The following is a 26,351-nucleotide window of genomic DNA, read 5'->3' as shown; positions in this document are numbered from 1 at the left end:
TCCGAATTTTCCCACCAGTGGCGCTGCATATTGTTTGTCCAGCTGACTTCTATCTCCGCATTAAACTTTCATTGAGGAATGTTTTATGTTTAAAAAAACGTAAAACATAACAGAATTACTTATATTCGTGAAGGAATTAAAGTATAAGTAAGAATAAACAAGTATCCTTCCACCGGTGGAGTTATCCCATCGCAAAAGGACAGTCAAATACTGACGCGGCTCCTAGGTGCTTCGCGATAAGCAAAACAGAAGAGAAAAATAGTCGAAAAAATTGCCAAGATATGTTTTAAACTTATTGTGGGACTAGCAAGGCTCATAAAAACAAGCAATGTGATAGGAATATACTGAAAAGTCCAGGAAATCATCAAGATGGCCGACGCCTACTGCTTAACAAACTTTATTGATTTTTCCCTGTCGCTGTCGCTCCCGCTGAAGCATCACAATCGCATCAAGGTGATTTATCTCGATTTCCATACCAACTGAAATATGATAGCTAATCATGTGCCCCATTGTTCCTCCCCACAGTACACATGCTTCGACATATCCGACTGCTATATCATTTTTGGAGCTTCATCCGGATCTTTGTACCTGTTCAATCGCAATGGAAAGTTTCTGCTGCTGATCCCGAATAAACACGGAGCTATCACTAGCCTCAGTATTTCGGCAAACAGCAAATATGTAGCGTTTGCAACGCAGCGATCATTGATCTGTGTCTATGCGGTTAATCTCTCCGCTCAGGCCACGCCCCAGGTGATATTCACGCATCTTGATCAGTCGGTGCAGGTCAGCTGCATCCACTGGACCCAGGACGAGAAGCAGTTCTACTATGGAGACTCGCGGGGACAGGTCAGCCTGGTGCTGCTCTCCTCGTTTATTGGCCACAGTTTGCTATTCAACATGACTGTGCACCCGCTTCTCTATCTGGACTCGCCCATTGTTCAAATTGACGACTTCGAGTCCCTTCTTCTTGTCTCCAACTGCACCAAGTGCATTCTCTGCAACACCGAATACGAAGAATACAAACAGGTGGGAGTGACTAAGCCCTGACACATGCAAAAGTTACTCTATATGTGTTTTTCGATTACTTTTCAGATTGGAAACCGGCCAAGAGATGGTGCCTTTGGCGCTTGTTTCTTTGTATCGCCGCAGGAAGGAGTACAGCCGTCTCGAATTTATTGCGCCCGTCCTGGGAGTCGCGTGTGGGAGGTAGACTTCGAAGGCGAGGTTCTCCAGACGCACCAGTTTAAGGCTGCTCTGGCCACCGCTCCTGTAAGGATTCAGCGACCAGGCAATGGAAATGACGAGCTGGACTCCAATGCCGAGCTGCTGGACTACCAACCGCAGAATCTTCAGTTTGCCAAAGTCCAAAGACTAGGCGAGGACTTTCTTTTGGCTTTCACGGAGCTGGGATTATATGTGTTTGATGTGCGTCGATCGGCGGTGGTGTTGTGGTGCAATCAGTTCGAGAGGATCGCTGACTGCCGGCCTTCCGGATCGGAGATTTTCGTGTTTACCCAGTCGGGCGCACTTTATAGCGTTCAACTGCAAACTCTTCAGTCGCATGCCATTTCCATGATGCAACAATCCAAACTGCTTCCCTGCGCAAATCTTCTACGTCAGAATGTCCGGTATTTTGCGGACAAAGCACGGGAGGACTATGAATTGAAGCAGCTGAATCCATTAAAGCAGCTTTTAATCGAGCGACAGGAATACGAGTTATTAAATGATATATCCGTGATATTCGACTCGATATCCCAGTGCACCGGAAGCGCGTTGGATACCCACAGTTCAGGAGGAAGTTCTGCTACCACAGAGCGCAGCCTAAGCGGAGGAAGCTCTGCCAAACCAACGCCGAAAGGTGTCTACGTTTTAGAGAACGCCTTTTGTGATAACCTAAAGCAACCTCCGAAGTCGGGACATTTCAAAGACGCTTTACTCACCGTAACTGGCAAGTTTGGAAAGAACATTATCAAGTACAAGTTCAACATTTTCGCTGAGGAGCAGCAGCAGCTGGTGAGGGAATTGATTCCGGCCAGTGAGCGTTCGCTTCCTTTTAAGGACATTAAGGCTAGATACGAATCTGGATCCGAGGACCAGGAGGAAGAGATAGTTCGCCGATGCAAGAGACCTTTTCCGCAGGCTCCGCACATTACTCCCGAGGAGAAGACACTTTACAATCTCTACTTGATCGCCAAGGGTTCTCGATATAGCCGGAGGCAATGCGTTGAGCGCTACAGAGCAGTGTTTGATGAATACGCAGCTTCTGAGTTGGTCAATCTGCTGGAGAAACTGGCAAAGGTCATGGTCGATCATGGGGACACGATAGACTTGGCAAAGCGAAACTGCTACGAGATGTACTTCGATTACCTGGACCAGGATTTGATATGGGAGGTGGATGACGCGACAAGGGACTACATCGCTTCCGGTTTTATTCTACTGAATGCTCCAGGGAATACGGAAATTGTGCGCTGTGAGCATTGCTCCTTCCCCCTGCGGTTCGACACCTCGTGCCAATATCACGATTTGGGAGCTGTGCTCCTTCGATATTATTGGTCCCGGGGCGATCAGCTGAAGTGTTTCGACGTGGTACATGCCGTTCCTGCTCTGCTGGATGTCTTGGCCAAGTTCTACCTAGCCGAACAGAATCTCCCAAAGGTAGTCGCCATCGTTCTGAACTATGGATTGCCAGAGCTACTGGTCGATGTTGGAAAGCAATTCAATGTTGGAGCGTGGGCGCGCTGTTTCGAGCAGTTTGTGGACCTCCAACGCGGCCAGCTTGTGTGCGCCAATTGCGAGTGCGTTTCGGGCGTGGAGAGCGAGCAGTTGGGACGACACTTCTTCTACAACTGGAACTGTTTCCTAAATATAGCACTGGACCACATGGCCGCTAGGGATACCTTAGCCTTGATCTTTAAATGGAGCACGTACATTCCAAACGACGCCATCGACAGGGAGTTTTATTCCCGCTGCCTGCTCAAGGGCTAGGACACCTAAATACATACACATATATACGATACTATATAGCCATATTTATTGTTCCCACTATTTAATCTCAAGCTAAGGCCAATACCAAAAGCATTTATTCTATATAAAAATGTACACCCCCGATATGTATATTGCAAATAAGCAGAAAAGTGCATGAATATATACATGAGTTCGATGTTAGAACAGTTGTCTATATTATTTCGATTTTCGAAAACGAATTTTATGCGAATTTCCCTTGATTTTTGCTTCAGATAGGAAATCTGGAAAAGCGACTGACGCTTGAAAAAAAAACAACACTATAACATAGACACAAAAAGTTTTGGCCAAATTGATACAAAATTTCAACTGCCCAGCAACTTTTCTCTTCCATCAGAAACAAATAACAGCCTAGGAGAGATCGACGCATCAAAAGCGAAAGTCAACTAAATTTAACTTAACGCAAATCGTTTGAATTAATAAATCCTCCATCAAGTCGAATAAGTGCAACGTCAAAGGCAATGAACGCTTAATTATTGAAGCAACGAATTCAAACAAAGCGCCCAAAAGTAACGTCTGCTGTCCATCGATACCCATCGATAAATTGGTCAAAAATTAGCCCATGTTGAGCAAATCTGGCAACGACCTCCTGGTATGTTTGCATATTCTGTAATCTTGCTGTTACCGGTGTGCCTTTATAAGGGCCTCAATAAGTGCATTGAAAAAAATTATATATATAATTTTCTTACTTAGCACAGCTTACTTAGGTCATACAACTAATCAGATTTAAATTCTCTACAATTGGCAGAACATTTCAAACGAAATTCAAATCTGTTAACACAGCAGTGAGACCAGTCTATTGCCAGGCATTCATCAAGCGTTAGCCCTCAAGAACCTCCTGGCATTTCACTCTGCCATCCGGCAACTCCGTGATTAGACACGCGTCTGACAGCGAAGAAAATCGTCAAAAAATCAGCATTTTTCAAGCCAGCACGATTGCAAAGCGCTTGTAATTGTCGTGGCACAGCAATCCTAAGCCGAAACGTCTCAGTTTCAAGCGAACAAAGAATTCTGTGCGATAATAAATCAAGTTCAGAACCCAGATCTCGTTCATTTAAATTATTTAGACGAGAACGCAGTAGCTTGTGGAACGTAAGAAGTTGTCGGAAAATCTAAGGAAAAACGTATAGACACCAAGTGCAACACAAACACAACGATCATATACATTTTTTTGTCGTCGCAAATTGCAAGTGTGCACCAGTAAAAAGCAAAAAAGCGTAACAATAGAAAAATTTTCCTAAACGGAAAGCAAGAAAAAAAAAGCAACTGATTGGAGGATAATATGAGTAATGCTATTAACCAAAATGGCACAGGTCTAGAGCAGCAAGTAAGTAGTATATATGTGTACATATATATATTGCCATGTGTGTGTGTGTGTGTGTGTTTGAGTGTGAGTGACATGCGGCTGTTGGAGAGTGTTCGGCTAAAAATTTATTGATTTCATAACACACAAATGTGGTTCTTTTACAACGGTGTATCGTGTAGGTGAACCAAACGGCTGTGCGAGCGTGTCAGATTGTGCCAGCGTGTGTGTCTGGGTTCTTCTTCTTAGTCATTCCAATTTGTAATTTCTTTTGTATAATTTTTGCTCGCTTGCCTCCAATCTGACGTGTGTGTGTTTGTGTGAAAGTTTCCACTCGCTCGTTTGTGTGTGTGTGTGAGTGTGTGAGGAGCGCCGCTGTTCTAAGGCCGCTCTTTTTCTCTCGCTTGCGCGCACATGTGGAAGCTGAGTGCTACGAACAGGGTTGTCAGGTTCAGTTATCTAACAAAAAAATATAAGGGTGTTTTTAAAAATGTATCTTTACAGTTAGATAAAATCTTATTTTCACATTTATTTCAATATATATAAGATTATGAATATTGCATTCTAGTTTCAAAAAAAGTGTGTCAACATAAAAAAAAATTGAAGTGTAATTTTCGAACACGATCCACACGTTTAAATTCAAGTTCCACAACCGGGCTTAAGGTTCTACCACTGATTTGTGATTTATTCTGCGCCTATGTGTGGGTGGGAGCGAGAACTACGAAGAGAAAACACTTTCAAAGCTTTAAACTAGTTGCGCCTCTCCGTAGATTCCCGTTTGCGTATGTACATATACATATATATATATACACGTTTCGCCACAAAGAGGAAGAAGTAAATAGCACATGTTGCTAAGCGGGAACCACCAAGAACCAACCATTGTTACCTCTTGAGGTGTTGTTCCACTGAAAAAAAAAAAAATGTTCCATCCATGGATACTGAATGAGTGTCTATTTTTAAACTGTTTTTAAAAACAAAAGTTACGGGAGGAATTTAAATATCAATTTAGAGTCTAAACCCCTATATATAATATAAGTTTGTATAATACTGATTACACTACTGATTACACTCGGTTTTGATTCCTATCTCTATAAAAAATAAAAACAAAAACAAATACCAACCTTCCACTAAAGATGTAAATTTTACTCACAATCACCTTCAATCTGTTTCCAGGTTGCTGGTCTGGACTTGAATGGTGGTTCTGCTAACTATAGCGGCCCCATAACAAGCAAGACTTCCACTAACTCGGTCACCGGTGGTGTGTATGTGCCCCCGCATCTTCGTGGTGGTGGTGGCAACAACAACGCAGCGGACGCAGAGAACCAGGGTCAAGGCTTCGACTCAAGAGCCGGAAATCCGCGCCAGGACAGCAGGGACCCGCAGCAGTCGCGCAGTGGAGGGGAGTACCGTAGAGGCGGCGGCGGCGGCGGAAATCGTGGTTTTAACCGCCAGAGCGGTGACTACGGCAGTTTCGGCAGCGGCGGCGGACGACGTGGAGGTGGACGCTACGAGGACAACTACAACGGTGAGTACCATAACCCTTAGGATACTAAAATACATGTGCCCTATCCTATCCTTTCTATTTATTATTTCAAATAACTGAATTGAATTGTTTCAGGTGGGGACTACGACTCGCGTCGCAGCGGTGATTGGAATCGCAGCGGAGGAGGAGGAGGAGGGCGTGGTTTTGGGCGCGGACCCTCTTACCGCGGCGGCGGCGGCGGAAGTGGAAATGCTATTAACGAACAGAACGGTGAAGAAGGTCAGCAGCAGCAACAGCCGCGCAATGATCGCTGGCAGGAGCCTGAGCGCTCTGGCGGTTTCGATGGCGGCGAGGGCGGACCACCCGGCGGCGGTGGCGGCAACAGAAGCTATAACAATCGAGGCGGCGACCGAGGATACAACAGCCGGTGGAAGGAGGGCGGCGGCGGAAACGTCGACTACACAAAACTGGGCGCCAGGGATGAGCGTCTGGAGCAGGAGCTGTTTGGCGTGGGCAACACGGGCATCAATTTCGACAAATATGAGGATATACCCGTGGAGGCGACGGGCCAGAATGTGCCCCCGAACATCACATCGTTCGATGATGTGCAGCTGACGGAGATTATCCGCAACAACGTGAACTTGGCACGTTATGACAAACCGACTCCGGTGCAGAAGTACGCTATACCGATTATCATTAGCGGTCGCGACCTGATGGCCTGTGCCCAAACAGGCTCCGGCAAGACGGCAGCCTTCTTGGTGCCGATCCTTAATCAAATGTATGAGCACGGTCACTCGGCTCCACCGCAAAGCAACCGGCAGTATAGCCGACGCAAGCAGTATCCATTGGGTTTGGTGCTGGCGCCAACCCGCGAACTGGCCACCCAAATCTTTGAGGAAGCCAAAAAGTTTGCCTACCGCTCCCGGATGCGTCCGGCAGTATTGTACGGCGGTAACAACACTAGCGAGCAGATGCGCGAATTGGATCGCGGCTGCCACTTGATTGTGGCCACTCCCGGTCGACTCGAAGATATGATAACGCGCGGCAAGGTGGGTCTGGAGAATATTCGTTTCCTTGTCTTGGACGAAGCGGATCGTATGTTGGATATGGGTTTCGAGCCGCAAATCCGTCGCATTGTCGAGCAATTGAATATGCCACCAACCGGTCAGCGCCAGACGCTCATGTTCTCGGCCACATTCCCTAAGCAAATCCAGGAGTTGGCCAGCGATTTTCTCAGCAACTACATCTTTTTGGCCGTAGGTCGTGTAGGCTCCACCTCCGAGAATATCACACAGACGATCCTATGGGTGTACGAGCAGGATAAGCGCTCGTATCTGCTTGATTTGCTCTCCTCCATCCGAAACGGGCCAGAGTACTGCAAAGACAACCTGACGCTGATCTTTGTGGAGACGAAAAAAGGTGCCGACTCGCTGGAGGAGTTCCTGTTTCAGTGCAACCATCCGGTCACCAGCATCCACGGCGATCGCACCCAAAAGGAACGCGAGGAAGCACTCCGCTGCTTCCGCTCCGGCGACTGCCCCATATTGGTGGCCACTGCCGTGGCGGCTCGTGGCTTGGACATTCCACACGTAAAGCACGTCATCAATTTCGATCTGCCCTCGGATGTGGAGGAGTATGTGCACCGAATCGGACGTACCGGCCGTATGGGTAACCTGGGTGTGGCCACCTCCTTCTTCAACGAGAAGAACCGCAACATCTGCTCTGATCTGTTGGAGCTACTGATTGAGACAAAGCAGGAGATCCCCAATTTCCTGGAGGACATGTTGAGCTCTGACCGCGGACATGGTGGAGCCAAGCGGCGCGGTGGCGGCGGTGGTCGCTATGGAGGCGGATTCGGCTCAAGGGATTACCGCCAGAGCTCAGGAGGCGGCGGCGGTGGAGGTGGACGAAGTGGTGGCCCCAGCCGCAGCGGTGGATCCGGCGGTGGAGGCGGTAACTACCGCAGTAATGGAAACTCGTACGGTAAGTTCGGTGAGTGCGAAACTACTATACATATATAGAAATGTGCAAAATTCACACGTTTTTAGTATTTTGGTTTTCGTATTTGGCTTTTTGTTTTTTCAAAATTCAATGAAATTTTGTCATTTTCATGATGCAAGATAATTAAATGAACCCTTATTTTTAGGTGGCAATTCTGGAGGTGGATTCTATGGCGGCGGTGGCGGCGGCGGAGGTGGATCCTATGGAGGTTCTTATGGCGGTGCCTCGCACTCGAACGACTGGTGGAATCAATGAGCAAGGCTTCAGCCTCAGTTTCAGCCGCAGGCTAACTTTCTGGGCCAGCAGCATCAGCAATCGCATCGCAGCCACTTTCGCAAATAACCAAATTGAGAAATGAAAGTCGATAAGAACTATATATATATATGCACACACGTATATTATATGGGAACAGCAAATGTGAAAGAGAACTGTCTGTGCGCAGCGCAACACGAAACAAAAAACACAAAAATACAGATAATGATGCACCCTCCACCCTCGTTTACCGACTCACTTCACCACTCACAACCTCAAAACCCAAACCTGGAGCAAGCATATATAATAAATTGAGAAAAATCCATCGCAAAATAATAATAAATTCATGTATAGCCAGCTCTATCACCCTGAAACCTTTTCTCCATCTCTCTATTTTATAATGTCGATGAGTATATATTGAAGGATATGCAAACATACATATTACAAATATGCTAAAAACAAAAAAGAAGTAAAACAACAAAAAAACCACAAATATTAAGAATATTTAAGCCACTGATACAACTTTTAATTTTTGTCCATAAGTAACTTCTCACACATCATTTTTCTTAAAATTCTTAAAATACAATAATTAGCGACAGGTATGCCTACTGTCGATATCGGATCTAAATGATGTAAGCGCAAATCTTTGAACTTCAATTGATGATTTTAAACAAAAAGGAAATATAAATAGTAATGATTATATATTAAAATATATAAATCGAGAAATAATGTACTATATGAAGCGTGAAACCAACACAAACAAAACAATTAAAAAATCAAGTTTGCTAAACTTAAATACAATAATTTAGCAAATGAAAAAAGAGCTTGTTTGGATTTTATTTTCATTTATGGCGTATAAAAATAATAGTTTTAACGGGCGCGGAGGCGATAGCTGTCTGATTAGGCTTATGAATCCGCCCTTATTTGAATACATTAACGAATTCCATAGACAGGTTGGGTTAGTGACCTTGCGGAAGCTCCAACCGGCGAGCTTTGTCACTCTGTCTTCTCACCAAAGCTTCACCTATGCACTTCAAGGGGGGTAACTGGCAATAAGCGTAATTGAAAGTACAAATTGAGGTGCTTGTGTCGCGATCGGCAGTGTCCCTCCCGCAGAGGAAGTGACGGTCGCCTGCATGTTCGGTACTAATTAGATTAGATTAGGCAAACCTGATTACCCCACTCTGCTGATGAATTTTGATGTCCAGTGCCGCGCGGATTCTTTGTCAGTTTAGCCAGACAAAATAGGCTCGGAGCGTAAAGCTCGCAGCTTGCAAAGTCAAATTTTCAGTCTTTGCATACTTCGCAAATTAAACGGTGGACTCTTACTAGGCCACACCCATTCGTTTTCTGGATCTTGTCAACTTTCGATGAACCAGTTGTGCAAATTTTCTTCAGGCATTGAGTTTAAAAATCCCCTCAAAATGCACAAACCTCAATCGGGACTCTGCTGGATGTTGCTACTCCTTGGATCACTCATAGCGACCATTATGTTGGCCTTCAGTTACTGGATGTTCGTGCCACGTGAAGTACAATTTTGGTCTCTTATTTCAAGAAATAATAGCACGGCAGGAATCGTATTCTCAATGCCGCCTAATCCAGTGCCGCAGGAACTAAAGCTAAAGAATAGACCGCCCTTCGTCTACCAAATACTACACTAATTCGAGAATATATCTTATTATTCTACGTTAAGTTATCTTATTCTAGTTTAACAATAAATTATACATGTACAGATAAGATGCGTGGGTTTTAAGCTAACAGGCAGGCATCACAAGGTGGTGGATCAAACGTCCGACTTTTGGTTAAGGGCCGCGTAGCCCACTGGGATCTCCTTCATTTCTGTTTGCAGGCAGAGGAACTCGCCACCTATGCACATTATTGTTCCTGTGATTACATTGAGAAGCCACCAGGACGCGTTCGCTGGAAACGAACGATTGTACCACCAGCAGGCGAGCAAGTGCAGGATGTGGAAGGTGCAGCTAGAAAGATAACAAATATTTATTTTAAAATCTTCATTTTTATCTAAATAGTATTGAAGAAAAAGCAGGCATTGTCAAGGAATACACTAGAGCTTGGAAAAGTATCATTACCTGAAGTCCAGGCACAGCTTGGCTCGTCTAACAATGCACCAAAGGGCCAGAGAAGCAACAAAGGCGTTTAACACAAAGGCGCATATAACCAGCCTTCCTCCCAAATCATAGATGTGAATTTCCTATATAATAAAGCCATAAAGATTGTATGAAAGTTTATCCTAGGTTTAATTACATGGTACTCGAACAGATGGTCCAGACTGTAGTTATCTCCGGACAACTTGTTGGCCACGAAGACGAGCAGGCCTAGGGTGAAATACACACAGAATTGCATCGAAACGATCTGTGACGTCAGGAGCGTGGGATCCCACTGGGTGTTTCGAAAAGTTCCGCCCTTCATGGTGATCCTTGATTTGAACGTTAGTTCCTAAAAAGCAATATTTTATAAATATGTTTTTATAATAACAACAGAAACTGACTCAACTAATTAGAGATGGCAAATTTGTTTATTTCATCACCATGTTATCGATAAACATTTCTATTTACAAATCAAAAGTTGGTAGGCGCTTTTAGTTGTTACAATTATACGAGACAAAATTTATTTTCCCTTTTTTTCATCCTTCTAGCCTCATCTGAAATTTCATTCAAAATGTTATGAGAGCTACTTTTCAAATTTAAAACCAGGAAGTTCATTCACGACATATATTTTTATACTTTTGTCACTAGTTAGTGTATTTTTCAAGCCGCTTAGGAAACCGGAAGGAAGGCTTTCTTTCTGAGGCCGTATCGATATATAATCCAAAAAATACCCCATATGATCATGGATAGCGATCACTTAAAGGAAGCTGGAAAACAGGCCATGCGAGCTGCACGAAAGATTGTAAGTAGAACGAAAAGTATAGTCTGAATTATTAAACATCTTGTGTCTGACAGAATCGTCTCCGTTCGCTGGGTATCGTTACGGCCGGAGCTGCTGTTCTAGTGGCTGGCATTACAGCTTACAAGAAGCAGGACAGTCTTTATCGTACCTTTGTGATGCCCGCTGTGCGGCTATTGCCGGCGGAGACCAGTCATCAGCTGGCCCTTTTGGCTTGCAAATACCGCGTGTATCCGCGATCCCAATACGAGGACAATGCCAACCTCCAAACAAAATTTTTTGGGCGGATGCTAAAGAACCCTATTGGAATAGCGGCTGGATTCGATAAGAACGCTGAAGCGGTGGACGGACTGCAAGATATGGGATTCGGTTTTGTCGAGGTGGGAACTGTCACGCCAGCTGCTCAGGAGGGCAACCCCAAGCCGAGAGTCTTTCGTTTGGTTGAGGATCGTGCCATAATCAACCGTTATGGCTTTAATAGCGAGGGCCATCAAGCAGTTCTCCAGCGATTGCGCCTGCTCCGCAGCAAGGAGGACTTTAACGGAGTGGTCGGTGTGAATCTTGGACGAAACAAGGAAACCATGAGCCCAATGGCGGACTATGTTCAAGGTGTCCGGGTTTTTGGTCCTGTTGCCGACTATCTAGTCATAAATGTAAGCAGCCCAAATACAAAGGGTCTGAGGGATATGCAGACCAAGAGCAAGCTAACGGAGCTGCTTGAGCACGTGAACGAAGCAAGAACTCGCCTAGAAAGAAACAAAAATGTGCCGATCTTGCTGAAGCTCTCGCCCGATCTCTCCCTAAGCGATATGAAGGATATAGTTTCAGTAATCAACAGGAAAAAAAGTCGCGTGGATGGTCTGATTGTCACAAATACCACTGTCTCGCGGGATAACATAAACGCTTCAAATAAAACGGCAAAGGAAGTTGGTGGATTGAGTGGGGAACCACTTAGAGCACGATCCACAGAGATGATCGCCCAAATGTATGTGTTGACAGATGGAAAAATACCCATTATTGGAGTTGGAGGAGTAGCCTCCGGTTATGATGCCTACGAGAAAATCGAGGCGGGAGCATCATACGTACAAGTCTATACGGCGCTCGTGTACGAGGGTCCTGGTCTCGTGGACCAGATCAAGGCTGAGCTGTCGTCCCTGATAACCTCGCTGGGCCATGCCAACGTCCAAGATGTGGTTGGAACCAACGCAAAGTTTTACCTGCCAAAGAAGTGAGGCGACTACTGGTTTTAGATCATTTAATATGCTACATTTCCATTATCTCCCGATTCCCTTGACCTTGTATTGGTATGAAGTAAATCAAACTCCGCAATAGAACCGAATTTTACGGGTTTTCATTCGCTCTCTGAACGGTCAGAACGCGCCCTTCCAGGAAGTGTGTGTTTTGGTTGCTTGCACTGTTGAATGCATCTCTTTGACTGAAGACCACGAATCCGTAGTGTTTTGAGAGTCCAAGTTGCCGGTCAAAGACAACCTCCGCGTTGGCCACATGCCCGTAGCGGGAGAAGTACGTCCTTAGCTCTTTGCTTCCTATCGTCCATGGAAGGTTACCAACGAACAGTTTGTAGGAGCTCCGTACAAATCCGCTGGACATGATTATAGTTCGCAGGTAGGTTCTGTGGCGAGGGCCTCAGCAAAATATAATTGATGAGAAAGTAACGCAATGAGGCACTCTTATTGCAATGTAATCTTTTTGACTTTACGATTATTTTAAACAATTACTTTAAATTGTATAATCAATGTAGTATTTACTTTATCGAGCGCAATGCAGGGCAGCTTTATACAAACGTTCCTCTCTAGGAACAATCGATACTTTTTAGTTACCAATCGATAGGGCCAAATAAATCAATGGCTCATCGCTATTTTAAGTTTTGGTTGCGCTATTTATGTAAATGTCGAGCGAATTTGCAAGAAAAAGTGCATAGATGTGCGCTGAAGTGCTGAAAAAGTAATTGCTTGGGGTTCAGCGGAAAGTCAACCGACTGCGGCTTGTTCCCTAAAGTATCCTGCGCCTAAAGCAGCCCCAGTCGACGTGTTGAATTCGGGGCGCGGCGCTTACTGAAAATTCGGAAAGGAAAAGAAAGGGACGTCCTTTGGCAGAAAAAGAATAAACTAACACCGATAGTTAAAGCCAATTATCTTGCGAGTTGTTTATTATGGCCGAGCGACCAAAAAATTTGTTTGCGAGTAAGTATATATAGAAGTTTTTCCAACCGCCTACGCACGAAAACAAGCACACATACATAAATGCGAAAGCAACTCGGATAAGTGACGCATGAAAAGATAAGAAAGTATTACTTATTTACTTTTAGCTGGTCCCGGGCCTAGTCGCTCGCGCAATCCGCCAGATCAGTTAAGCCTGAACAACCTCAGCATCCGGCATCCACCATCGTCCACTTCGTCCACCTCCTCTGGATCTACATCCTCCGGCTCAAGTTCCTCATCGCAGCACAACAATGTTACCCGCGGTTTTCCCCAGCAGCCACCAGTAGCTCCTGCAGCTACAGCTGCAGTTTCAAGTTCCAGTAATAGTAGTAGTGCAGCCGATCGTCACCGTGAGAGAATCCGGCAGCAGGCCTGTGGCAAATTGCAGTTTGGCGAGGGTCCGGCTAACACACATCATTTTACATCAGACGATCTCGAGGATGAGGGGGAAATTGGACGCGGAGCCTTTGGTGCCGTCAACAAAATGATATTCAAGAAACTGGACAAAGTTATGGCGGTGAAACGCATTCGATCAACCGTGGACGAGAAGGAGCAGAAACAACTCCTCATGGATCTCGAGGTGGTGATGAAGTCAAACGAGTGCATCTATATTGTACAGTTTTACGGAGCACTCTTTAAAGAGGGCGATTGTTGGATTTGCATGGAGCTGATGGACACTTCGCTTGATAAGTTCTACAAGTACATATACGAAAAGCAGCAGCGTCATATACCAGAGTCCATTCTAGCCAAAATTACTGTAGCTACGGTGAATGCGTTGAACTATTTAAAGGAGGAGTTAAAGATTATCCACCGCGATGTAAAGCCGAGCAATATACTGCTCCATCGTCGCGGAGACATTAAGCTGTGTGATTTTGGAATTTCGGGTCAGCTGGTTGATTCGATAGCCAAGACCAGGGATGCTGGCTGCCGGCCCTATATGGCGGTAATTAAAACGAAGAATCTATGAAGCTATTTTCTATAATGAATTTTATGTAATTTTAGCCGGAACGTATTGATCCGGAGCGTGCCAAAGGGTATGATGTCCGCAGTGATGTATGGTCCTTGGGTATAACTTTGATGGAAGTGGCCACCGGCACTTTTCCTTATCGTAAATGGGATTCGGTATTTGAGCAGCTATGTCAGGTAAGATAATTATAGTAGTAGTAGATCAGGAAAAAACATCAATTATTGTATATTGATTTAATATCACTGGAATTCTTCTAGGTTGTGCAAGGCGAGCCTCCTCGGCTAAAGACCTCTTTTAATGGAATGGAGTTCTCAATGGAGTTTGTCGATTTTGTCAATACTTGGTGAGACCATAATTGAATTACTAAAAAACTTAACTTACTCTTGTCCTGTTTTCTGTAGCCTAATTAAGAAGGAGAGCGATAGACCGAAGTACAGTCGGTTACTTGAGATGCCCTTTATTCGTCGCGGCGAGACGAGCCACACCGATGTAGCTGTGTATGTAGCCGATATTCTAGAGTCGATGGAGAACGATGGCATTACGCAGTTTACGGCTAATCAGCCGGCCGAAAGTTAATCGCCTAACCTGGAGCAAGTCATAATATAAGTAAGATTCAACAGCTTCACACAGAAGGTGAACTAAGCAGAAGCGAGAAGAAAAAATTTAAATTGTTGTCTACTTTGTAGCATTTGTAGCAAACGTAGGGTGTATCTTGTTAAACCGAAAACAAAACTAAGTAAAAAGTGTGTGCGCTGATAGTAACTAAACTGTGTGAAAGTTTAAGAACTCTTCTAAACCCTTCCCCCAAGCATTTTTTTTCATTAAAAATTTTTTGCGATACATTTGTGTTAGAAAATAAATCCCAAAGTATATTTTCAAAAACTATTAAGCGACTAGCTGCATATTTTTATGTTCAGCCAAACCAGCATTTTAAATCCGGATTATTTTGTATCTTTGTTAATGATACAATTACGATAGGTAATGCATTATACGTTGAGTTAAACCGCAACAGAAACGTAAGCAATATTTGTAAAATTCGTTCATGGGGACGCAATTTAAAATTGACAAAGTAAAGGTTCAATAAATGCACCAACAGAAACACCAATATGTGTTAACATAGCGTGAAATGAAATTAAAGAATGAATTATTTATTGAACAGATTTTGTAATCCTATTATATTTTATAATTTGCATATAAAAATGATTGTGAAAAGCTTTAAATAATTGCCAAGTGGCTGAAATGTTTGAATTGTAGTAGAAATTATTGCAGAAAAATGCAAAATTAATCCCAAAATAATTAGCCACAACACCGAAACATCCATACAACACACATATATACACACGTTTTTATGCGTAGTAATTAGATTTAAGTGAAGCGAAAATAATTAGGAAAAGGTTAAAGCTATAAAAAGCTAAAGTCATGTGAAAATTACCAATTAAACAAAATAAATGTATTGTGCCTAAGTATAAACGGAAAAGATAAAAGCTCATCATTCAGAGCGCAACCATTTAAATTAAATCAAAACTCATAAGCCATTTATAACCCTTAGCCTAGCTTTTAAACCCATGCTTTTATCGCCATACTGCATTCCCTCCCTGAAAGCGAAAAAAAAAAAGAAAAACAATTAAACAATTGCACCGTCTATGTCCCCGTCTCAAAATGAAAACAAAAATCACACGACCACGCCAATGTTTTTGATTAACTTTTTTATGCAAGCGAATGTGAAAGCAAAGTTTATTTTGTAAACATATATACATGCATAGTATATTTGCACGGGTTGCATATATAGAGTAAGGAAAGCAACAAGAGCCTGCGGCTGTTTCCCCTTATTTTTCAAAGTTTGTTTGCGAAATAAAATCCTATATGAGTGCAACAAATAGAGCGGAAATATATACAAAAGTGTGTATACATACATATATTTTTATTAAGCCCATAAACTTTCCAGGATTCAAATGTTCAGCTTATCGACAATTGCACGCCCAGTCGATGTGACCTAATTAACAATTTATAAAAAAAAGATAAGAATGATCAGAGTGCATGTTACACCGATCAATCATTTGTATAAGCAGAAAGCTAACCTACCCTGAAAGACCTCAAAAGTGGATCCTTGATTTAAAGGGTTTCTGGGTGCGAGCAACATTCCAACTTCAAACTCGGTTAGTTTGTTATTAATCATAAACAAATAAATAAAACAGAAAACAAATATGACAAGATACACAGTTTCTATAATTGCAAAAAAATACAAAAGCTTGTGGCAGGCTATTAAGCCGCACTGCTTGGTGTAATCCTCTGATCACACAAATTGGTATACTCGAAACTTGACCCAAGCACTTGGGCTGGTCACTTTTGATGTATGTAACTAGTAGTTGATATAATAACCATACATATGTTACTCATGTGTAACGCCAGAAAGGAATAATGCAATCGTTGAGTTGTCGTGAGTCGTCAATATTTTTGACAATAAAATGATGTAAAATTTATTTGTAAAGTAAGCAAAGATTAGGTCCCTTGAGAAGTACGGCTAGGCATATGGATTGTGTATATACAGTAGACATACTAAGGACATGTGACTGGCATATATTTATATATTATTCTTTTAAATAACCGCAAGTCAAGTATTGTATTTACATACGTATATCAATCCTGCAATCAATCCCAATTGAAACTAAACACCAAACCCCAAATGATTGGCTTCCATTGATCAAGGCCTTTAAATATAAAAGAAACCACAATTTTAAGCCAAAACCTAAAACTCTTAACTAAAGCTAACCAATGACAAAACTGGAAACGCAACGTCCACAAAAATATTAATATTTGCGAACTTTTAAACCTAGCTTACACTTAAGAAGATAGTGAAAGATTTCAGAATTTTTGCTGGATCCCGATGTTCGGGTCCATATCCTAATAATGGAAACTCATATGAGACCCCGAGACGCTCACTCAATATACAGTATAGCGCACTAAGTTTTACTAACTATATGAAGAACCCGGCTTCTCTATAACACTAAAATAACCAAGGAGAAAATAAATAAATCGGTGAGGAATTAATTAAAATCATGGCAGAATACACAAAAATAAAAATAACAATGTCTTGTTGAACAAAAAAATGAATTAAATAAAAAACAAAAGCAAAACACCACAATTAAGAAAATTTGTAAAAATATGAATAGCAAATAAAAATTACATTTAAAAACTCAATTAATGCTTAATTAGAAACGTGCTCATGGTCGAAGACCACTATGTATATGACGTAGCCGTTGACCCAATAATTTACCAATCACTTAAACTACCATCCTTACCCTGTCTCCCTAATCGGGGATCTTTGTAGAGCTATGTTGATGGCATTTAAAAAATTCAAAGTAAGTACGACAAGGAAAGTCATTATGGGGATTAGGATCTATTAACTTTAGGTTAATAAAAATTTCTTAAACATCAATTAAGTTAAGTTAACAAGTTAAGCCTATGGAAATCGAAGGGAGTTTTTCGGTCGGTATGGGGCCTGGTGCATATCAAAAATAATATGGCATAATTTTGGAGGCACGAGACTTGCATGAAAACTGCCACCCAAACGAGAATAGTGCCCCACACAACGTGTGGGGCATGGAAACCGCCACATTAAAGCCGCAAATGCGTAATCTGCGAGCCGGGTCTACACCTAGTCGTAGTAGTATGCATATATTGGTACTCCCAACCCTTTTTTGATCGCTTGCCAACAGATTTACAGGGAAAAATCAGGAAAACCAGCTGAGTCTTTAAAGCAAAGCACATAAAATTGTATATTAAAATACAAATTGTGAATATACATATATATTTTTGTTTTGTCAACGCTTGCATATAGAAATCTGAATGGAGGTTTTGAGCGGGACAGTCTGAGCTCAGTCTGCCTCTGAACGTTGAGCGTGGAGCAATTAAATTTTGGTTTCCAAACTAAAGTCTCCCAGGTTCATCGACATGCTGGTCTGCATCATTTTATTGGTTTGGCTGCTGCTGGTGTGGATGTACTTCCTTTGGAGCCGCCGGAGGTATTATAAGGCGGCTTGGCAGCTAAGAGGACCCATCGGGTGGCCTTTCATCGGCATGGGATTACAGATGATGACCCCGGAGAGTAAGAGACGAAACCGGAAGATTTCCATATGAGCTGCAGTTTTTTTTGTTTGACAGCATTTTTGCAATACATGGATGGCTTGTCACGGAAGTTCAAGGCCCCTTTTATTTCCTGGATGGGCACCAATTGCATTCTCTACGTTAACGATCCGAGTACAGTGGAGCAGATCTTTAATTCCACGCACTGCACCAATAAGGGCGACATCTACCGATTTATGAGTTCGGCTATAGGTGACGGACTCTTTACATCCAGTTCTCCTCGATGGCATAAGCATCGTCGCCTCATAAATCCTGCCTTTGGTCGTCAGATTCTAAGCAACTTTCTGCCCATTTTCAATGCCGAAGCTGAGGTTTTTCTGCAAAAGCTAGACTTGGAGGGAGTCCAACATGGGAAGCAGCTGGAGATATATCAGATTCTCAAAAAAATTGTCCTAGAAGCAGCATGCCGTAAGTAGTAGTAGTTTTTTTTTATATTTTTAATAAAAAACACATTTTTATGTAGAGACAACGATGGGTAAAAAAATGAATTTTCAACATGATCGCTCAACTGCCATATTTGAGGCTTACAGTGGGTTAGTAAACATTAAAATATTTAACAAAATATTTAAATTAATTGAAAGGACTTTGCTTATTATTACAGCTTAACGGAAGTTTGTGTAAAAAGGATGCTGTCTCCCTGGCTATACCCGGAATTTATTTACCGACGCTCTAGACTTTTTAGCCAGCAGCAGAAAGTGGTTGGTGAGCTTTTTGGTTTCATAGAACAGGTAGGAATGAAAAATCGGATATTCTTATAGCCTTGTCTAATACTTTTTTATTCCATAAGCTTCTTGAGCCTATTGTGTCGGTGGTATCTTCCCATGCCAGTGCTACCGACCAGAACTTAAACGATTCAAGGAGCAAGTCCAAGTCCATATTTATTGAGCAGGTGCGGGAGCATGTGGAGCGCGGTCAATTAAGTTGGCAGGATGTAAGGGATGAAGCTAATGTAACAATTGCAGCGGTAAGTAGTAGCTAAGTAAATTAATTATCAAAGTTCTTAAGTTTATTCTCCCTCAGACCTTCGAGACTACGTCGACAGCACTCTATTTCGCGATTCTTTGCCTGGCCATGCATCCTTGCTACCAGGAGAAGCTATATGAGGAGCTCGTCAGGGAGCTACCTTCTATTGAAAGTGTTTCCCCCGATCAGCTCCAACGACTTGAATACACTGAGATGGTCATCAACGAGGCTATGCGGTTGTTTTCTCCGGTTCCCATGGTTCTGCGTTCGGCGGATCAGGACATTGAAATCCTTCGTGATGACGGAGAATTTTTGATACCTCAAGGTACTCAGATTGGCATTGATATCTACAATATGCAAAGGGATGAAAGGGTATGGGGTCCCCTCGCAAAAACCTACAATCCGGAGGCGCATTTCGGTCCAGACTGCCCGCCGCAACATGCCTTTGCCTTTGTGCCATTCACAAAAGGACTTCGCATGTGCATCGGCTACCGGTATGCCCAAATGCTAATGAAACTGCTGCTGGCCAGGATTTTCCGGAGCTATCGTGTCAGCACTGAGGCTCGACTTGAGGATCTCCTAGTCAAGGGAAATATTTCCCTCAAGCTGAAAAATTATCCCCTCTGCCGGGTGGAACGAAGATAATGAAATGAGGACTGCCCCTATCCTAAGCCAGGATCACCCGACAATCTAGTTTCTGTAATTTTTCAATTAAAACTGACATTTTTGTTGCTTCTTCTCAGCGTTCAAAATTGAATTTGTTTCACTTTTGCTTTGGACCTGTTAACTATATTCTTCCTCCGCAAATTTTCAGCCTGCAAATGGCTATAATGGATTTCAATTTGCACTTGTTCCTGCCGCCCGCAAGCTCCCAGCATACGTTGCGTATACGTAACCTAATTGATTTAATTGCTTGGAACGCCGGTAGAACACTATCTGGCATCTAAGGGCTGGTCAAAGTTTTTGCCAGGAAAGTGGCATGGCATTTTCTGGAGTTTGTCGAGCTGATTGCATGGGGGCCTTGGGGTGGGCTTCTGGGCAATAGCTAACAACTCTGGACTTTCAACACATTTCAATATCCTATGTAGTTGTTGCAAAAAACTAGTTGATTTTTTTTTAGATGTAAGATACGCAGACCTAAATTAATACAATATTTAATTACATTTTGAAAAGGTGTCTTCAACATAAAAAATTTTGTTAACATAAAAAACAAATTTGTTACAAATTCAGACTATAGTTATATAAACTTACCTTCGATTAAGTTATATAAGGTAATTAAATCAAAAAAAATAATATTGTGAAATGTTTTGTGATCGCGAGTCGCGACTTTATAATAATCTGTTATCTCTCTTATTCAAGACATTATTTTGCGGCTATAGTCGTCAACCTTCGATAGCTCAGTTGGTAGAGCGGTGGACTGTAGTTGGAAAACATGCAATAGAAATCCATAGGTCGCTGGTTCAAATCCGGCTCGAAGGATTTTTTTGTATCTTTTTTTAATTTTTTATTTATTGATAAAAAATGTTTATTCAAAATTAATACTTTACTTTTTTTCATTTCAAAATAAAATATTCGAGCCTTTTCGAGCTGACAACATCAAATATTATTCTTTAAAGTCTGAATAAGTCTGCAATATCGATCTGTATGAGTTAATAGTAGTCCTATAACATAATTAATGTTGGTTTCAAAGATAATAGAGAAAAAATAAAAACAATACAAAGAGAATAAATTGTATTAATATTAATATATACTTCATTTTGTTATATATTTTTAAATATAATTACTTGATGTTGATAATGTTCAGTTTGACTTTTAATAGGCGTTATACTCATTTTTCAAGGTACAATTTACTTTCACTTTGAACATTACGGACGAAGAGATAGGTTGGGTGAAAGTAAGAGAAAGGTTAGGTGTGATCTAAATTTCCCCTAATACCAAGAATATGCGCTCGTATTAATTCTCTCGCCCGAACAAAACGCACAATTGCCGCGACTTTATTCAACCTTCGATAGCTCAGTTGGTAGAGCGGTGGACTGTAGTTGGAAACTTGCAATAGAAATCCATAGGTCGCTGGTTCAAATCCGGCTCGAAGGATTTTTTTGTTTTTTATTTTTTATGTAGTTTTATATTATTATTTAATATTTTTATTTTTTACCTAAAATAAAGTAATAATAGTAAATTTTTGTTGTCTCTTATGTGCTTTAAGTTCTTCTGCTCCTGAAGGTTGATTCTAAGTATGCCATTTGCTTGTTTATATCAAATAATGGAAATGAAATGACTATCTTTATATTCATACATATATGTTTTTATAAATTTATAAAAGCTTATATTAAAGTGCATAGAAAAAAATAAAAGAAAAGAAACATAAACATAAAATTTTGTCAAAACAACACATGAAGATAATATTTGGGAGTCAAGACTATTTTGAGAGTCAATGTCACAGAAACGCTCGCCTCCAATAGCCTCAATGAAATTATTGGATTCTAAAAATTACTTTTGGGGTGATGGGGGCATCTATAGTCGCCCCCAGCAACAACTTGTCATTTGTTGCTATATGGATTTTTTGTTTTGCTTGCACGCATACTCAAAATGCCGATTTGCCACCTTCGTTTTCAACCTTCGATAGCTCAGTTGGTAGAGCGGTGGACTGTAGTTGGAAACATATGCAATAGAAATCCATAGGTCGCTGGTTCAAATCCGGCTCGAAGGATTTTTTTGTTTTTATTTATTTTTGATTATTTTATTTTAATAGCATTATCTGCATTATAAATTAAAAATTTTGATAAGCCACGGGATACACCTGCCTACCTAAGAATTATTGTGAAAACCTTGATTGTTCCATTAAAAGTAAAAGAACTTGGTATTTACCATTAAAAGTAAAAGAATCTTGTGTTGATTCGTTTTTGTATTAAATTACTTTATCGAAGACTGACTGCTAATATGATTTATCAACACGTTGATAAGGTAATAATATTATTTCATCCACTTTGCTCTTGACCTCGGACGGGTGACAAACGAACATATTGCTGTCTGGGCAGCTTGCTAAGCCTCAAGGTACCACTTCAGTGCAACCTACGCTGCCTGCAACGAAATATGCATAATTCAATAGCAGCAACCGAACGAAGCTCCGAAAGCCGGAAAACCACCGGAGCAGGAGCGTCCTTGGAAGGTAAATGGGGGAATGCCACTCGAAGGAACCTAAAAAGTTCGCAATAAGCGATTGCAACTCGTTAACGCTTCAGAAAACAGTGAGGGCTGTGAAGGGAAACTGGGTGGAGTGGTATTTGAAATGGTGGACTTCGGTTGTGTAATCACAACATTAATCTAATACTCGTGTTTAGTGCGGCCTGGCGGGTATTCAACTTAATAATAGCTCGTCCAGCGCCTTGCAATAAGTAATTAAATCATTTAGAAGAAATTAAAAGGAGGACGAGGGACTTGGGACTCTGCCCTCGACTCGACGCGACTCCGCCTCCAAAGCAAATAGTCAGTGTGGCAGGATTCCTTGCTGGGTGGTCTAGCTGGCTTATTATTAATGAGAAAAACTTTTGCAAGTTTTCAATTAGTTATGCTCCCCTCCGGCCGCACCCCTTCCTCAACTGGCTTGGCGCATAATCAAGACAAACGCTGGCTCATAATAAAATATTTAGTTGGATTTGCTTGGCCGGACGGTTGCCTTAATTGACTGGCGACCAGTTATTTGTATAACAAGCCGAGACGGGGACCACTGCCTTTATTCAGCATCGTTTCGGTTGATTATTGTGTTACTCGGCCAGGCACTTTGGCCAGGATGTCTAATGCGAGTCGACAGCCTGCATAATGTGATTAATTGAATATTAGGGCCTTTCTTCTTTACTTACAATGCACGGACTAGCAGCAGCTTGGCCTCTCTGGGGGTCTGTGGGCGGGACTACTCACCTTTACACCTGAATACCACTGCAGTCAAGGTCTCCAGGGATCCCACCTCACTTGCTTTATTCAATTGCAGACTTATGGCTTTCGTTCACCTGCTCCTGCATACATAATCCGTTTTTAATGAGCTGATATTCAGAACACTCTGCACCATGTTCCGAGTAAATTGGCAAACAATAGAAATCGTAATATCATTTAAGCTTCATTAGATGATCTTTGAATCGGGTTGCCCTTTCAATGTCATCGTTGCTTTCTATCCAACTACATTCTTTAGTTTTTAGTTTCGACCAATATAAAATGCATAATTAGCTTTGTCAACAGGACATTTCTTCTTGACTTATTTCAGAAACTTGGTCAACATGGTATCCGCATCGATTTATTTCAGAAAAATTATCATAACTTTTTTATTAATTGTTCGATCGTTTAATGTTATACCTTTCAGAACTTGGATCTTCGAGAACTATCATTGTCAATTAAAACCTGACCACCTAAAATCGGACCCCATTTTCAAAAATTTTCCAAGGTCCAAAAAAAATTGAACCAAAATTTTCTTTCGCGATGGGGACTATATTTTGATGCAGATCGAAGGTACTTAGTTGCCTGATTTTTAAACAGTGTTATTATGTCCCCTTTTTCAAATCCGATACGAATTGGCCTGAATATTGACTAAACAGTGTCTCAAAATATTTCATTTTAGCTACCCAAGGATCTTAACTTGGCCAACATGTCCTTCCCATCGATTTCTTTCAGGAAAAAGGCCATAACTTTTTTAATAATTGTCCGATCGGCGAATGTTATACTTTCCCGATCTTAGATCTTCGAGAACTATAATTTTCAATCAAAACCTGACCACCTAAAATCGGACCCCATTTTCGAAAATTTTTCAAGGGGTAACATCATGATTTTGGCCAAAAATCGAGCCAAAATTTTATTTCGCGATGGGGATTATATTTTGATGCAGATCGAAGGTACTTAGTTCCCTAATTTGTAAATGGTATTCCTTTTTCAAATCCGATATGTATTGGCCTAAATATTGACTAAACAGTGTCTCAATATATTTTATTTTAGCCACCCAAGGATCTTAACTTGGCCAACATGTCCTCCCCATCGATTTCTTTCAGGGAAAAGGCCATAACTTTTTTAATAATTGTCCGATCGGCGAATTTTATACTTTCCCGATCTTGGATCTTCGAGAACTATAATTTTCAATCAAAACCTGACCACCTAAAATCGGGCCCCATTTTCGAAAATTTTCCAAGGGGTTACATCAGGATTTTGGCCAAAAATCGAGCCAAAATTTTATTTCGCGATGGGGACTATATTTTGATGCAGATCGAAGGTACTTAGTTCCCTGATTTGTAAAAGGTATTCCTTTTTCAAATCCGAAACAAATTGGCCTAAATATTTAATAAATAGTGTCTGAAAAGTTTCCATTTTAGCCACCCAAGGATCGCAACTTGGTCAACATGGTCACCCCATCGATTTATTTCTGGAAAAAGGAGATAACTTTTTTCATAATTGTCCGATCGGCAAAAGTTATACCTTCCCGCATTTGGATCTCCGAGAACTATCATTTTCAATCAAAACCTGGTCAACTAAATTCTGACCCAATTTTCGAAAATTTTCCAAGGGGTTAATAAATAAAATGAGGCTTTTGAAAACTGGACTCGACATTTTTTTTTTTTAATTTTACTTTGAAATGAAGATCAAAAGGCGTTACTATAACTATGAGAAATTTGTTTTCAAAGCCATTTAATAAATTCATTTGTATTCACATTTGAGCAATGACACTTTTCTTAATTCTTCACCAATGCAGGCTCTCGACGTGTATTTTGGGCCGTTTACTGTTTGTAGGATGTGTGCCTTAATTACAGTGAAACATTTGCGAAGGCACCCGCAGGAGTACACTTGTATACCCACATGTCTTGTGTAGGACGGGCGGGGACGGCATCTAATAAACAAAACATTCGGGGACTCCCCCACAAAACCGCATTAACAAGCAGCTGCCGTTGCAGATCCTAGGAGTAATTAAGTTTACTCTCGTTTTACGAGACACGCGCCGTGTTACCGGCAAGCAAATCCTGGCCACATTAACTGGGCCAACAAACCGCAACGCCGGGGCGTCATCAATGTGTTAATGCTAATTGTTATTGTAGTTTAGTTGGGCGGGCAGGGGCCGTGGCAAGGTCGTAGCACAAGCAAGTGCCACCCACGGTCGCTTACCTCAAATTGAATTAGCCATATATGTGGCCTGTCAGTTGAGACAGTTTGCAACTTCCAAACTCAATTTGGCAGCTCTAAAAGTTTGCTTTTCACTTGCTGAAATAAAAACTGCCGCATGCCAGGAGCTGGGAGGACATTTTCATCCGTGTGGCTACTGGTAGCTGGCTGCTCAACTATTTTTAGAGGGCACCCAGTCTACCCCATCCCATCCTCCTATCCCATCAAAACGAAATCACAGCAAAAATATTTAACAAAATTGCATTAGAAACTTTTTTGCCAGGCAGCACAAAATTGGCGAACAAAACGACCTAACAAACTGGAGCAAATTGTAGTCATTGCCTTGAAAGCCTCCAGGCTATGCCTGATACTGGAGTTGAGCTTGAATCGTAACAGTTTCGGGCATGGGTATCCGGCAGTTTGTGCGCATCGTATCAGTTCCAAACTTAACTTAACTTTAAAGAATTCGAAAGATGGCTGCCCTCCTCTGGGGAAAGACTTAACACAGCTTAACCCATTGACACCCAAGTGTTAGGTAAGTGAACTTGTTTTTGATTCAAAAGGGATAAAATATACAATCATTTTACAGTCGATAGATTTTACATTAACTAACTTTTTAGATGTATTTTAGCATTTTAAAAATAGTTTAGCCAAAATAAATGAATAATCTCATAAATTTGACAATTACCTATTGTCTCTAGTGTACATATATGAATGAAATTCCATCAAATCAAAACTTTTTCTATTAATCCTGAGGGGGTGTCGTAGGGTTAACTGTCCCTCATAATAAGTGAAAATGTGATGGGCTTCCCGCCCCTTTGTCCGCGAAAAGTTTTTCGCTTGTTGTTTGACAAATTGTTTTGTGCAGTGGCCGAAGGAAATAAAAGGCAACATCATCCAACTGTCGAGGCGGCCAAGGAGGTGGGCGCCTGACTCCTGAATAAGGACTGCCTCCAA

General features: G+C 41.7%; 8 protein-coding genes, 1 long non-coding RNA gene and 3 other non-coding genes across 17 annotated transcripts; 9 read left to right on the top strand and 3 right to left on the bottom strand.

Annotated features, from left to right (window-relative positions):
- Positions 1 to 3: 3 nt before the first annotated feature.
- On the top strand, positions 4 to 4,312 carry LOC6499124 (Hermansky-Pudlak syndrome 5 protein homolog). Of its 2 annotated transcripts, none has more exons than XM_001955216.4 (4): positions 4 to 453; positions 526 to 1,026; positions 1,093 to 3,613; positions 3,770 to 4,312. In XM_001955216.4, the coding sequence occupies exons 1-3, from the start codon at positions 370 to 372 to the stop codon at positions 2,983 to 2,985; spliced, it is 2,478 nt and encodes an 825-aa protein (XP_001955252.1). In that variant the 5' UTR covers positions 4 to 369; the 3' UTR covers positions 2,986 to 3,613; positions 3,770 to 4,312. The 2 variants fall into 2 exon arrangements, with proteins under 2 accessions (XP_001955252.1, XP_044570090.1); XM_044714155.1 differs by having other exon boundaries at positions 3,715 to 4,312.
- LOC6499125 (ATP-dependent RNA helicase bel) lies at positions 4,212 to 8,434 on the top strand. 2 transcript variants are annotated; one of them, XM_001955215.4, is made up of 4 exons: positions 4,212 to 4,348; positions 5,498 to 5,849; positions 5,943 to 7,790; positions 7,954 to 8,434. In XM_001955215.4, the coding sequence occupies exons 1-4, from the start codon at positions 4,304 to 4,306 to the stop codon at positions 8,061 to 8,063; spliced, it is 2,355 nt and encodes a 784-aa protein (XP_001955251.1). In that variant the 5' UTR covers positions 4,212 to 4,303; the 3' UTR covers positions 8,064 to 8,434. The 2 variants fall into 2 exon arrangements, with proteins under 2 accessions (XP_001955251.1, XP_014765918.1); XM_014910432.3 differs by having other exon boundaries at positions 5,943 to 7,799.
- Positions 4,646 to 5,518, bottom strand: LOC116655787. Of its 2 annotated transcripts, none has more exons than XR_004310848.1 (2): positions 5,446 to 5,518; positions 4,646 to 4,783 (listed from the first exon to the last, which is right to left on the bottom strand). It is a non-coding gene; the product is annotated as an uncharacterized LOC116655787 (long non-coding RNA). The 2 variants fall into 2 exon arrangements; XR_006506897.1 differs by lacking the exon at positions 4,646 to 4,783 and adding an exon at positions 4,834 to 5,229.
- A 445-nt stretch (positions 8,435 to 8,879) lies between the features above and the next one.
- On the top strand, positions 8,880 to 9,797 carry LOC6499126. The gene has a single exon (XM_001955214.4). It carries the CDS (start codon positions 9,431 to 9,433, stop codon positions 9,719 to 9,721), a length of 291 nt encoding a protein of 96 aa, XP_001955250.2. The 5' UTR covers positions 8,880 to 9,430; the 3' UTR covers positions 9,722 to 9,797.
- LOC6501436 (protein SYS1 homolog) lies at positions 9,722 to 10,707 on the bottom strand. Of its 3 annotated transcripts, none has more exons than XM_001955213.4 (4): positions 10,570 to 10,707; positions 10,326 to 10,517; positions 10,151 to 10,272; positions 9,722 to 10,039 (listed from the first exon to the last, which is right to left on the bottom strand). In XM_001955213.4, exons 2-4 carry the CDS (start codon positions 10,488 to 10,490, stop codon positions 9,844 to 9,846), a joined length of 483 nt encoding a protein of 160 aa, XP_001955249.1. In that variant the 5' UTR covers positions 10,491 to 10,517; positions 10,570 to 10,707; the 3' UTR covers positions 9,722 to 9,843. The 3 variants fall into 3 exon arrangements, with proteins under 3 accessions (XP_001955249.1, XP_032309997.1, XP_044570092.1); XM_032454106.2 differs by having other exon boundaries at positions 10,575 to 10,704; XM_044714157.1 differs by having other exon boundaries at positions 10,326 to 10,618.
- Positions 10,708 to 10,827: 120 nt separating this feature from the next.
- Positions 10,828 to 12,306, top strand: LOC6499127 (dihydroorotate dehydrogenase (quinone), mitochondrial). Its single transcript, XM_001955212.4, has 2 exons — positions 10,828 to 10,970; positions 11,024 to 12,306. The coding sequence occupies exons 1-2, from the start codon at positions 10,905 to 10,907 to the stop codon at positions 12,197 to 12,199; spliced, it is 1,242 nt and encodes a 413-aa protein (XP_001955248.2). The 5' UTR covers positions 10,828 to 10,904; the 3' UTR covers positions 12,200 to 12,306.
- Positions 12,209 to 12,796, bottom strand: LOC6501435 (28 kDa ribonucleoprotein, chloroplastic). Its single transcript, XM_001955211.4, has one exon. It carries the CDS (start codon positions 12,576 to 12,578, stop codon positions 12,309 to 12,311), a length of 270 nt encoding a protein of 89 aa, XP_001955247.1. The 5' UTR covers positions 12,579 to 12,796; the 3' UTR covers positions 12,209 to 12,308.
- Positions 12,797 to 12,817: 21 nt separating this feature from the next.
- Positions 12,818 to 16,367, top strand: LOC6499128 (dual specificity mitogen-activated protein kinase kinase 4). Its single transcript, XM_001955210.4, has 5 exons — positions 12,818 to 13,171; positions 13,297 to 14,132; positions 14,192 to 14,332; positions 14,414 to 14,499; positions 14,558 to 16,367. The coding sequence occupies exons 1-5, from the start codon at positions 13,141 to 13,143 to the stop codon at positions 14,730 to 14,732; spliced, it is 1,269 nt and encodes a 422-aa protein (XP_001955246.1). The 5' UTR covers positions 12,818 to 13,140; the 3' UTR covers positions 14,733 to 16,367.
- A 1,612-nt stretch (positions 16,368 to 17,979) lies between these two features.
- On the top strand, positions 17,980 to 20,728 carry LOC6499129 (probable cytochrome P450 313b1). The gene is made up of 6 exons (XM_001955209.4): positions 17,980 to 18,261; positions 18,318 to 18,707; positions 18,763 to 18,832; positions 18,901 to 19,027; positions 19,087 to 19,263; positions 19,320 to 20,728. The coding sequence occupies exons 1-6, from the start codon at positions 18,108 to 18,110 to the stop codon at positions 19,905 to 19,907; spliced, it is 1,506 nt and encodes a 501-aa protein (XP_001955245.1). The 5' UTR covers positions 17,980 to 18,107; the 3' UTR covers positions 19,908 to 20,728.
- Positions 20,649 to 20,741, top strand: Trnay-gua. Its single transcript has 2 exons — positions 20,649 to 20,685; positions 20,706 to 20,741. It is a non-coding gene; the product is annotated as a tRNA-Tyr (tRNA).
- A 523-nt stretch (positions 20,742 to 21,264) lies between these two features.
- Trnay-gua lies at positions 21,265 to 21,356 on the top strand. Its single transcript is given in 2 exon segments — positions 21,265 to 21,301; positions 21,321 to 21,356. It is a non-coding gene; the product is annotated as a tRNA-Tyr (tRNA).
- A 522-nt stretch (positions 21,357 to 21,878) lies between these two features.
- Positions 21,879 to 21,972, top strand: Trnay-gua. The gene is made up of 2 exons: positions 21,879 to 21,915; positions 21,937 to 21,972. It is a non-coding gene; the product is annotated as a tRNA-Tyr (tRNA).
- The last annotated feature ends 4,379 nt before the right edge of the window (positions 21,973 to 26,351 follow it).

This window comes from Drosophila ananassae, chromosome 2L (assembly GCF_017639315.1).
Source record: "Drosophila ananassae strain 14024-0371.13 chromosome 2L, ASM1763931v2, whole genome shotgun sequence".
In the NCBI taxonomy this organism is placed as follows: Eukaryota; Metazoa; Arthropoda; class Insecta; order Diptera; family Drosophilidae; genus Drosophila; species Drosophila ananassae.
The sequence above is the reverse complement of the archived record's forward strand: the minus strand, read 5'-3'. Positions and strand labels throughout refer to the sequence as shown.

Coding starts and splice junctions, on each gene's coding strand:
- LOC6499124 (XM_001955216.4), top strand. CDS start 370: ATGGCCGACGCCTACTGCTTAACAAACTTTATTGATTTTTCCCTGTCG. Junction 454..525: donor AGCATCACAATCGCATCAAG/GTGATTTATCTC, acceptor TCCTCCCCACAG/TACACATGCTTCGACATATC. Junction 1,027..1,092: donor AATACGAAGAATACAAACAG/GTGGGAGTGACT, acceptor ATTACTTTTCAG/ATTGGAAACCGGCCAAGAGA.
- LOC6499125 (XM_014910432.3), top strand. CDS start 4,304: ATGAGTAATGCTATTAACCAAAATGGCACAGGTCTAGAGCAGCAA. Junction 4,349..5,497: donor GCACAGGTCTAGAGCAGCAA/GTAAGTAGTATA, acceptor ATCTGTTTCCAG/GTTGCTGGTCTGGACTTGAA. Junction 7,800..7,953: donor AAACTCGTACGGTAAGTTCG/GTGAGTGCGAAA, acceptor CCTTATTTTTAG/GTGGCAATTCTGGAGGTGGA.
- LOC6499126 (XM_001955214.4), top strand. CDS start 9,431: ATGAACCAGTTGTGCAAATTTTCTTCAGGCATTGAGTTTAAAAATCCC.
- LOC6501436 (XM_001955213.4), bottom strand. CDS start 10,490: ATGAAGGGCGGAACTTTTCGAAACACCCAGTGGGATCCCACGCTCCTG. Junction 10,273..10,325: donor ACCATCTGTTCGAGTACCAT/GTAATTAAACCT, acceptor TTTATTATATAG/GAAATTCACATCTATGATTT. Junction 10,040..10,150: donor AAGCTGTGCCTGGACTTCAG/GTAATGATACTT, acceptor TTATCTTTCTAG/CTGCACCTTCCACATCCTGC.
- LOC6499127 (XM_001955212.4), top strand. CDS start 10,905: ATGATCATGGATAGCGATCACTTAAAGGAAGCTGGAAAACAGGCCATG. Junction 10,971..11,023: donor TGCGAGCTGCACGAAAGATT/GTAAGTAGAACG, acceptor TGTGTCTGACAG/AATCGTCTCCGTTCGCTGGG.
- LOC6501435 (XM_001955211.4), bottom strand. CDS start 12,578: ATGTCCAGCGGATTTGTACGGAGCTCCTACAAACTGTTCGTTGGTAAC.
- LOC6499128 (XM_001955210.4), top strand. CDS start 13,141: ATGGCCGAGCGACCAAAAAATTTGTTTGCGA. Junction 13,172..13,296: donor ACCAAAAAATTTGTTTGCGA/GTAAGTATATAT, acceptor ATTTACTTTTAG/CTGGTCCCGGGCCTAGTCGC. Junction 14,133..14,191: donor GCTGCCGGCCCTATATGGCG/GTAATTAAAACG, acceptor ATGTAATTTTAG/CCGGAACGTATTGATCCGGA.
- LOC6499129 (XM_001955209.4), top strand. CDS start 18,108: ATGCTGGTCTGCATCATTTTATTGGTTTGGCTGCTGCTGGTGTGGATG. Junction 18,262..18,317: donor ACAGATGATGACCCCGGAGA/GTAAGAGACGAA, acceptor TTTGTTTGACAG/CATTTTTGCAATACATGGAT. Junction 19,028..19,086: donor TTTTTGGTTTCATAGAACAG/GTAGGAATGAAA, acceptor TTATTCCATAAG/CTTCTTGAGCCTATTGTGTC.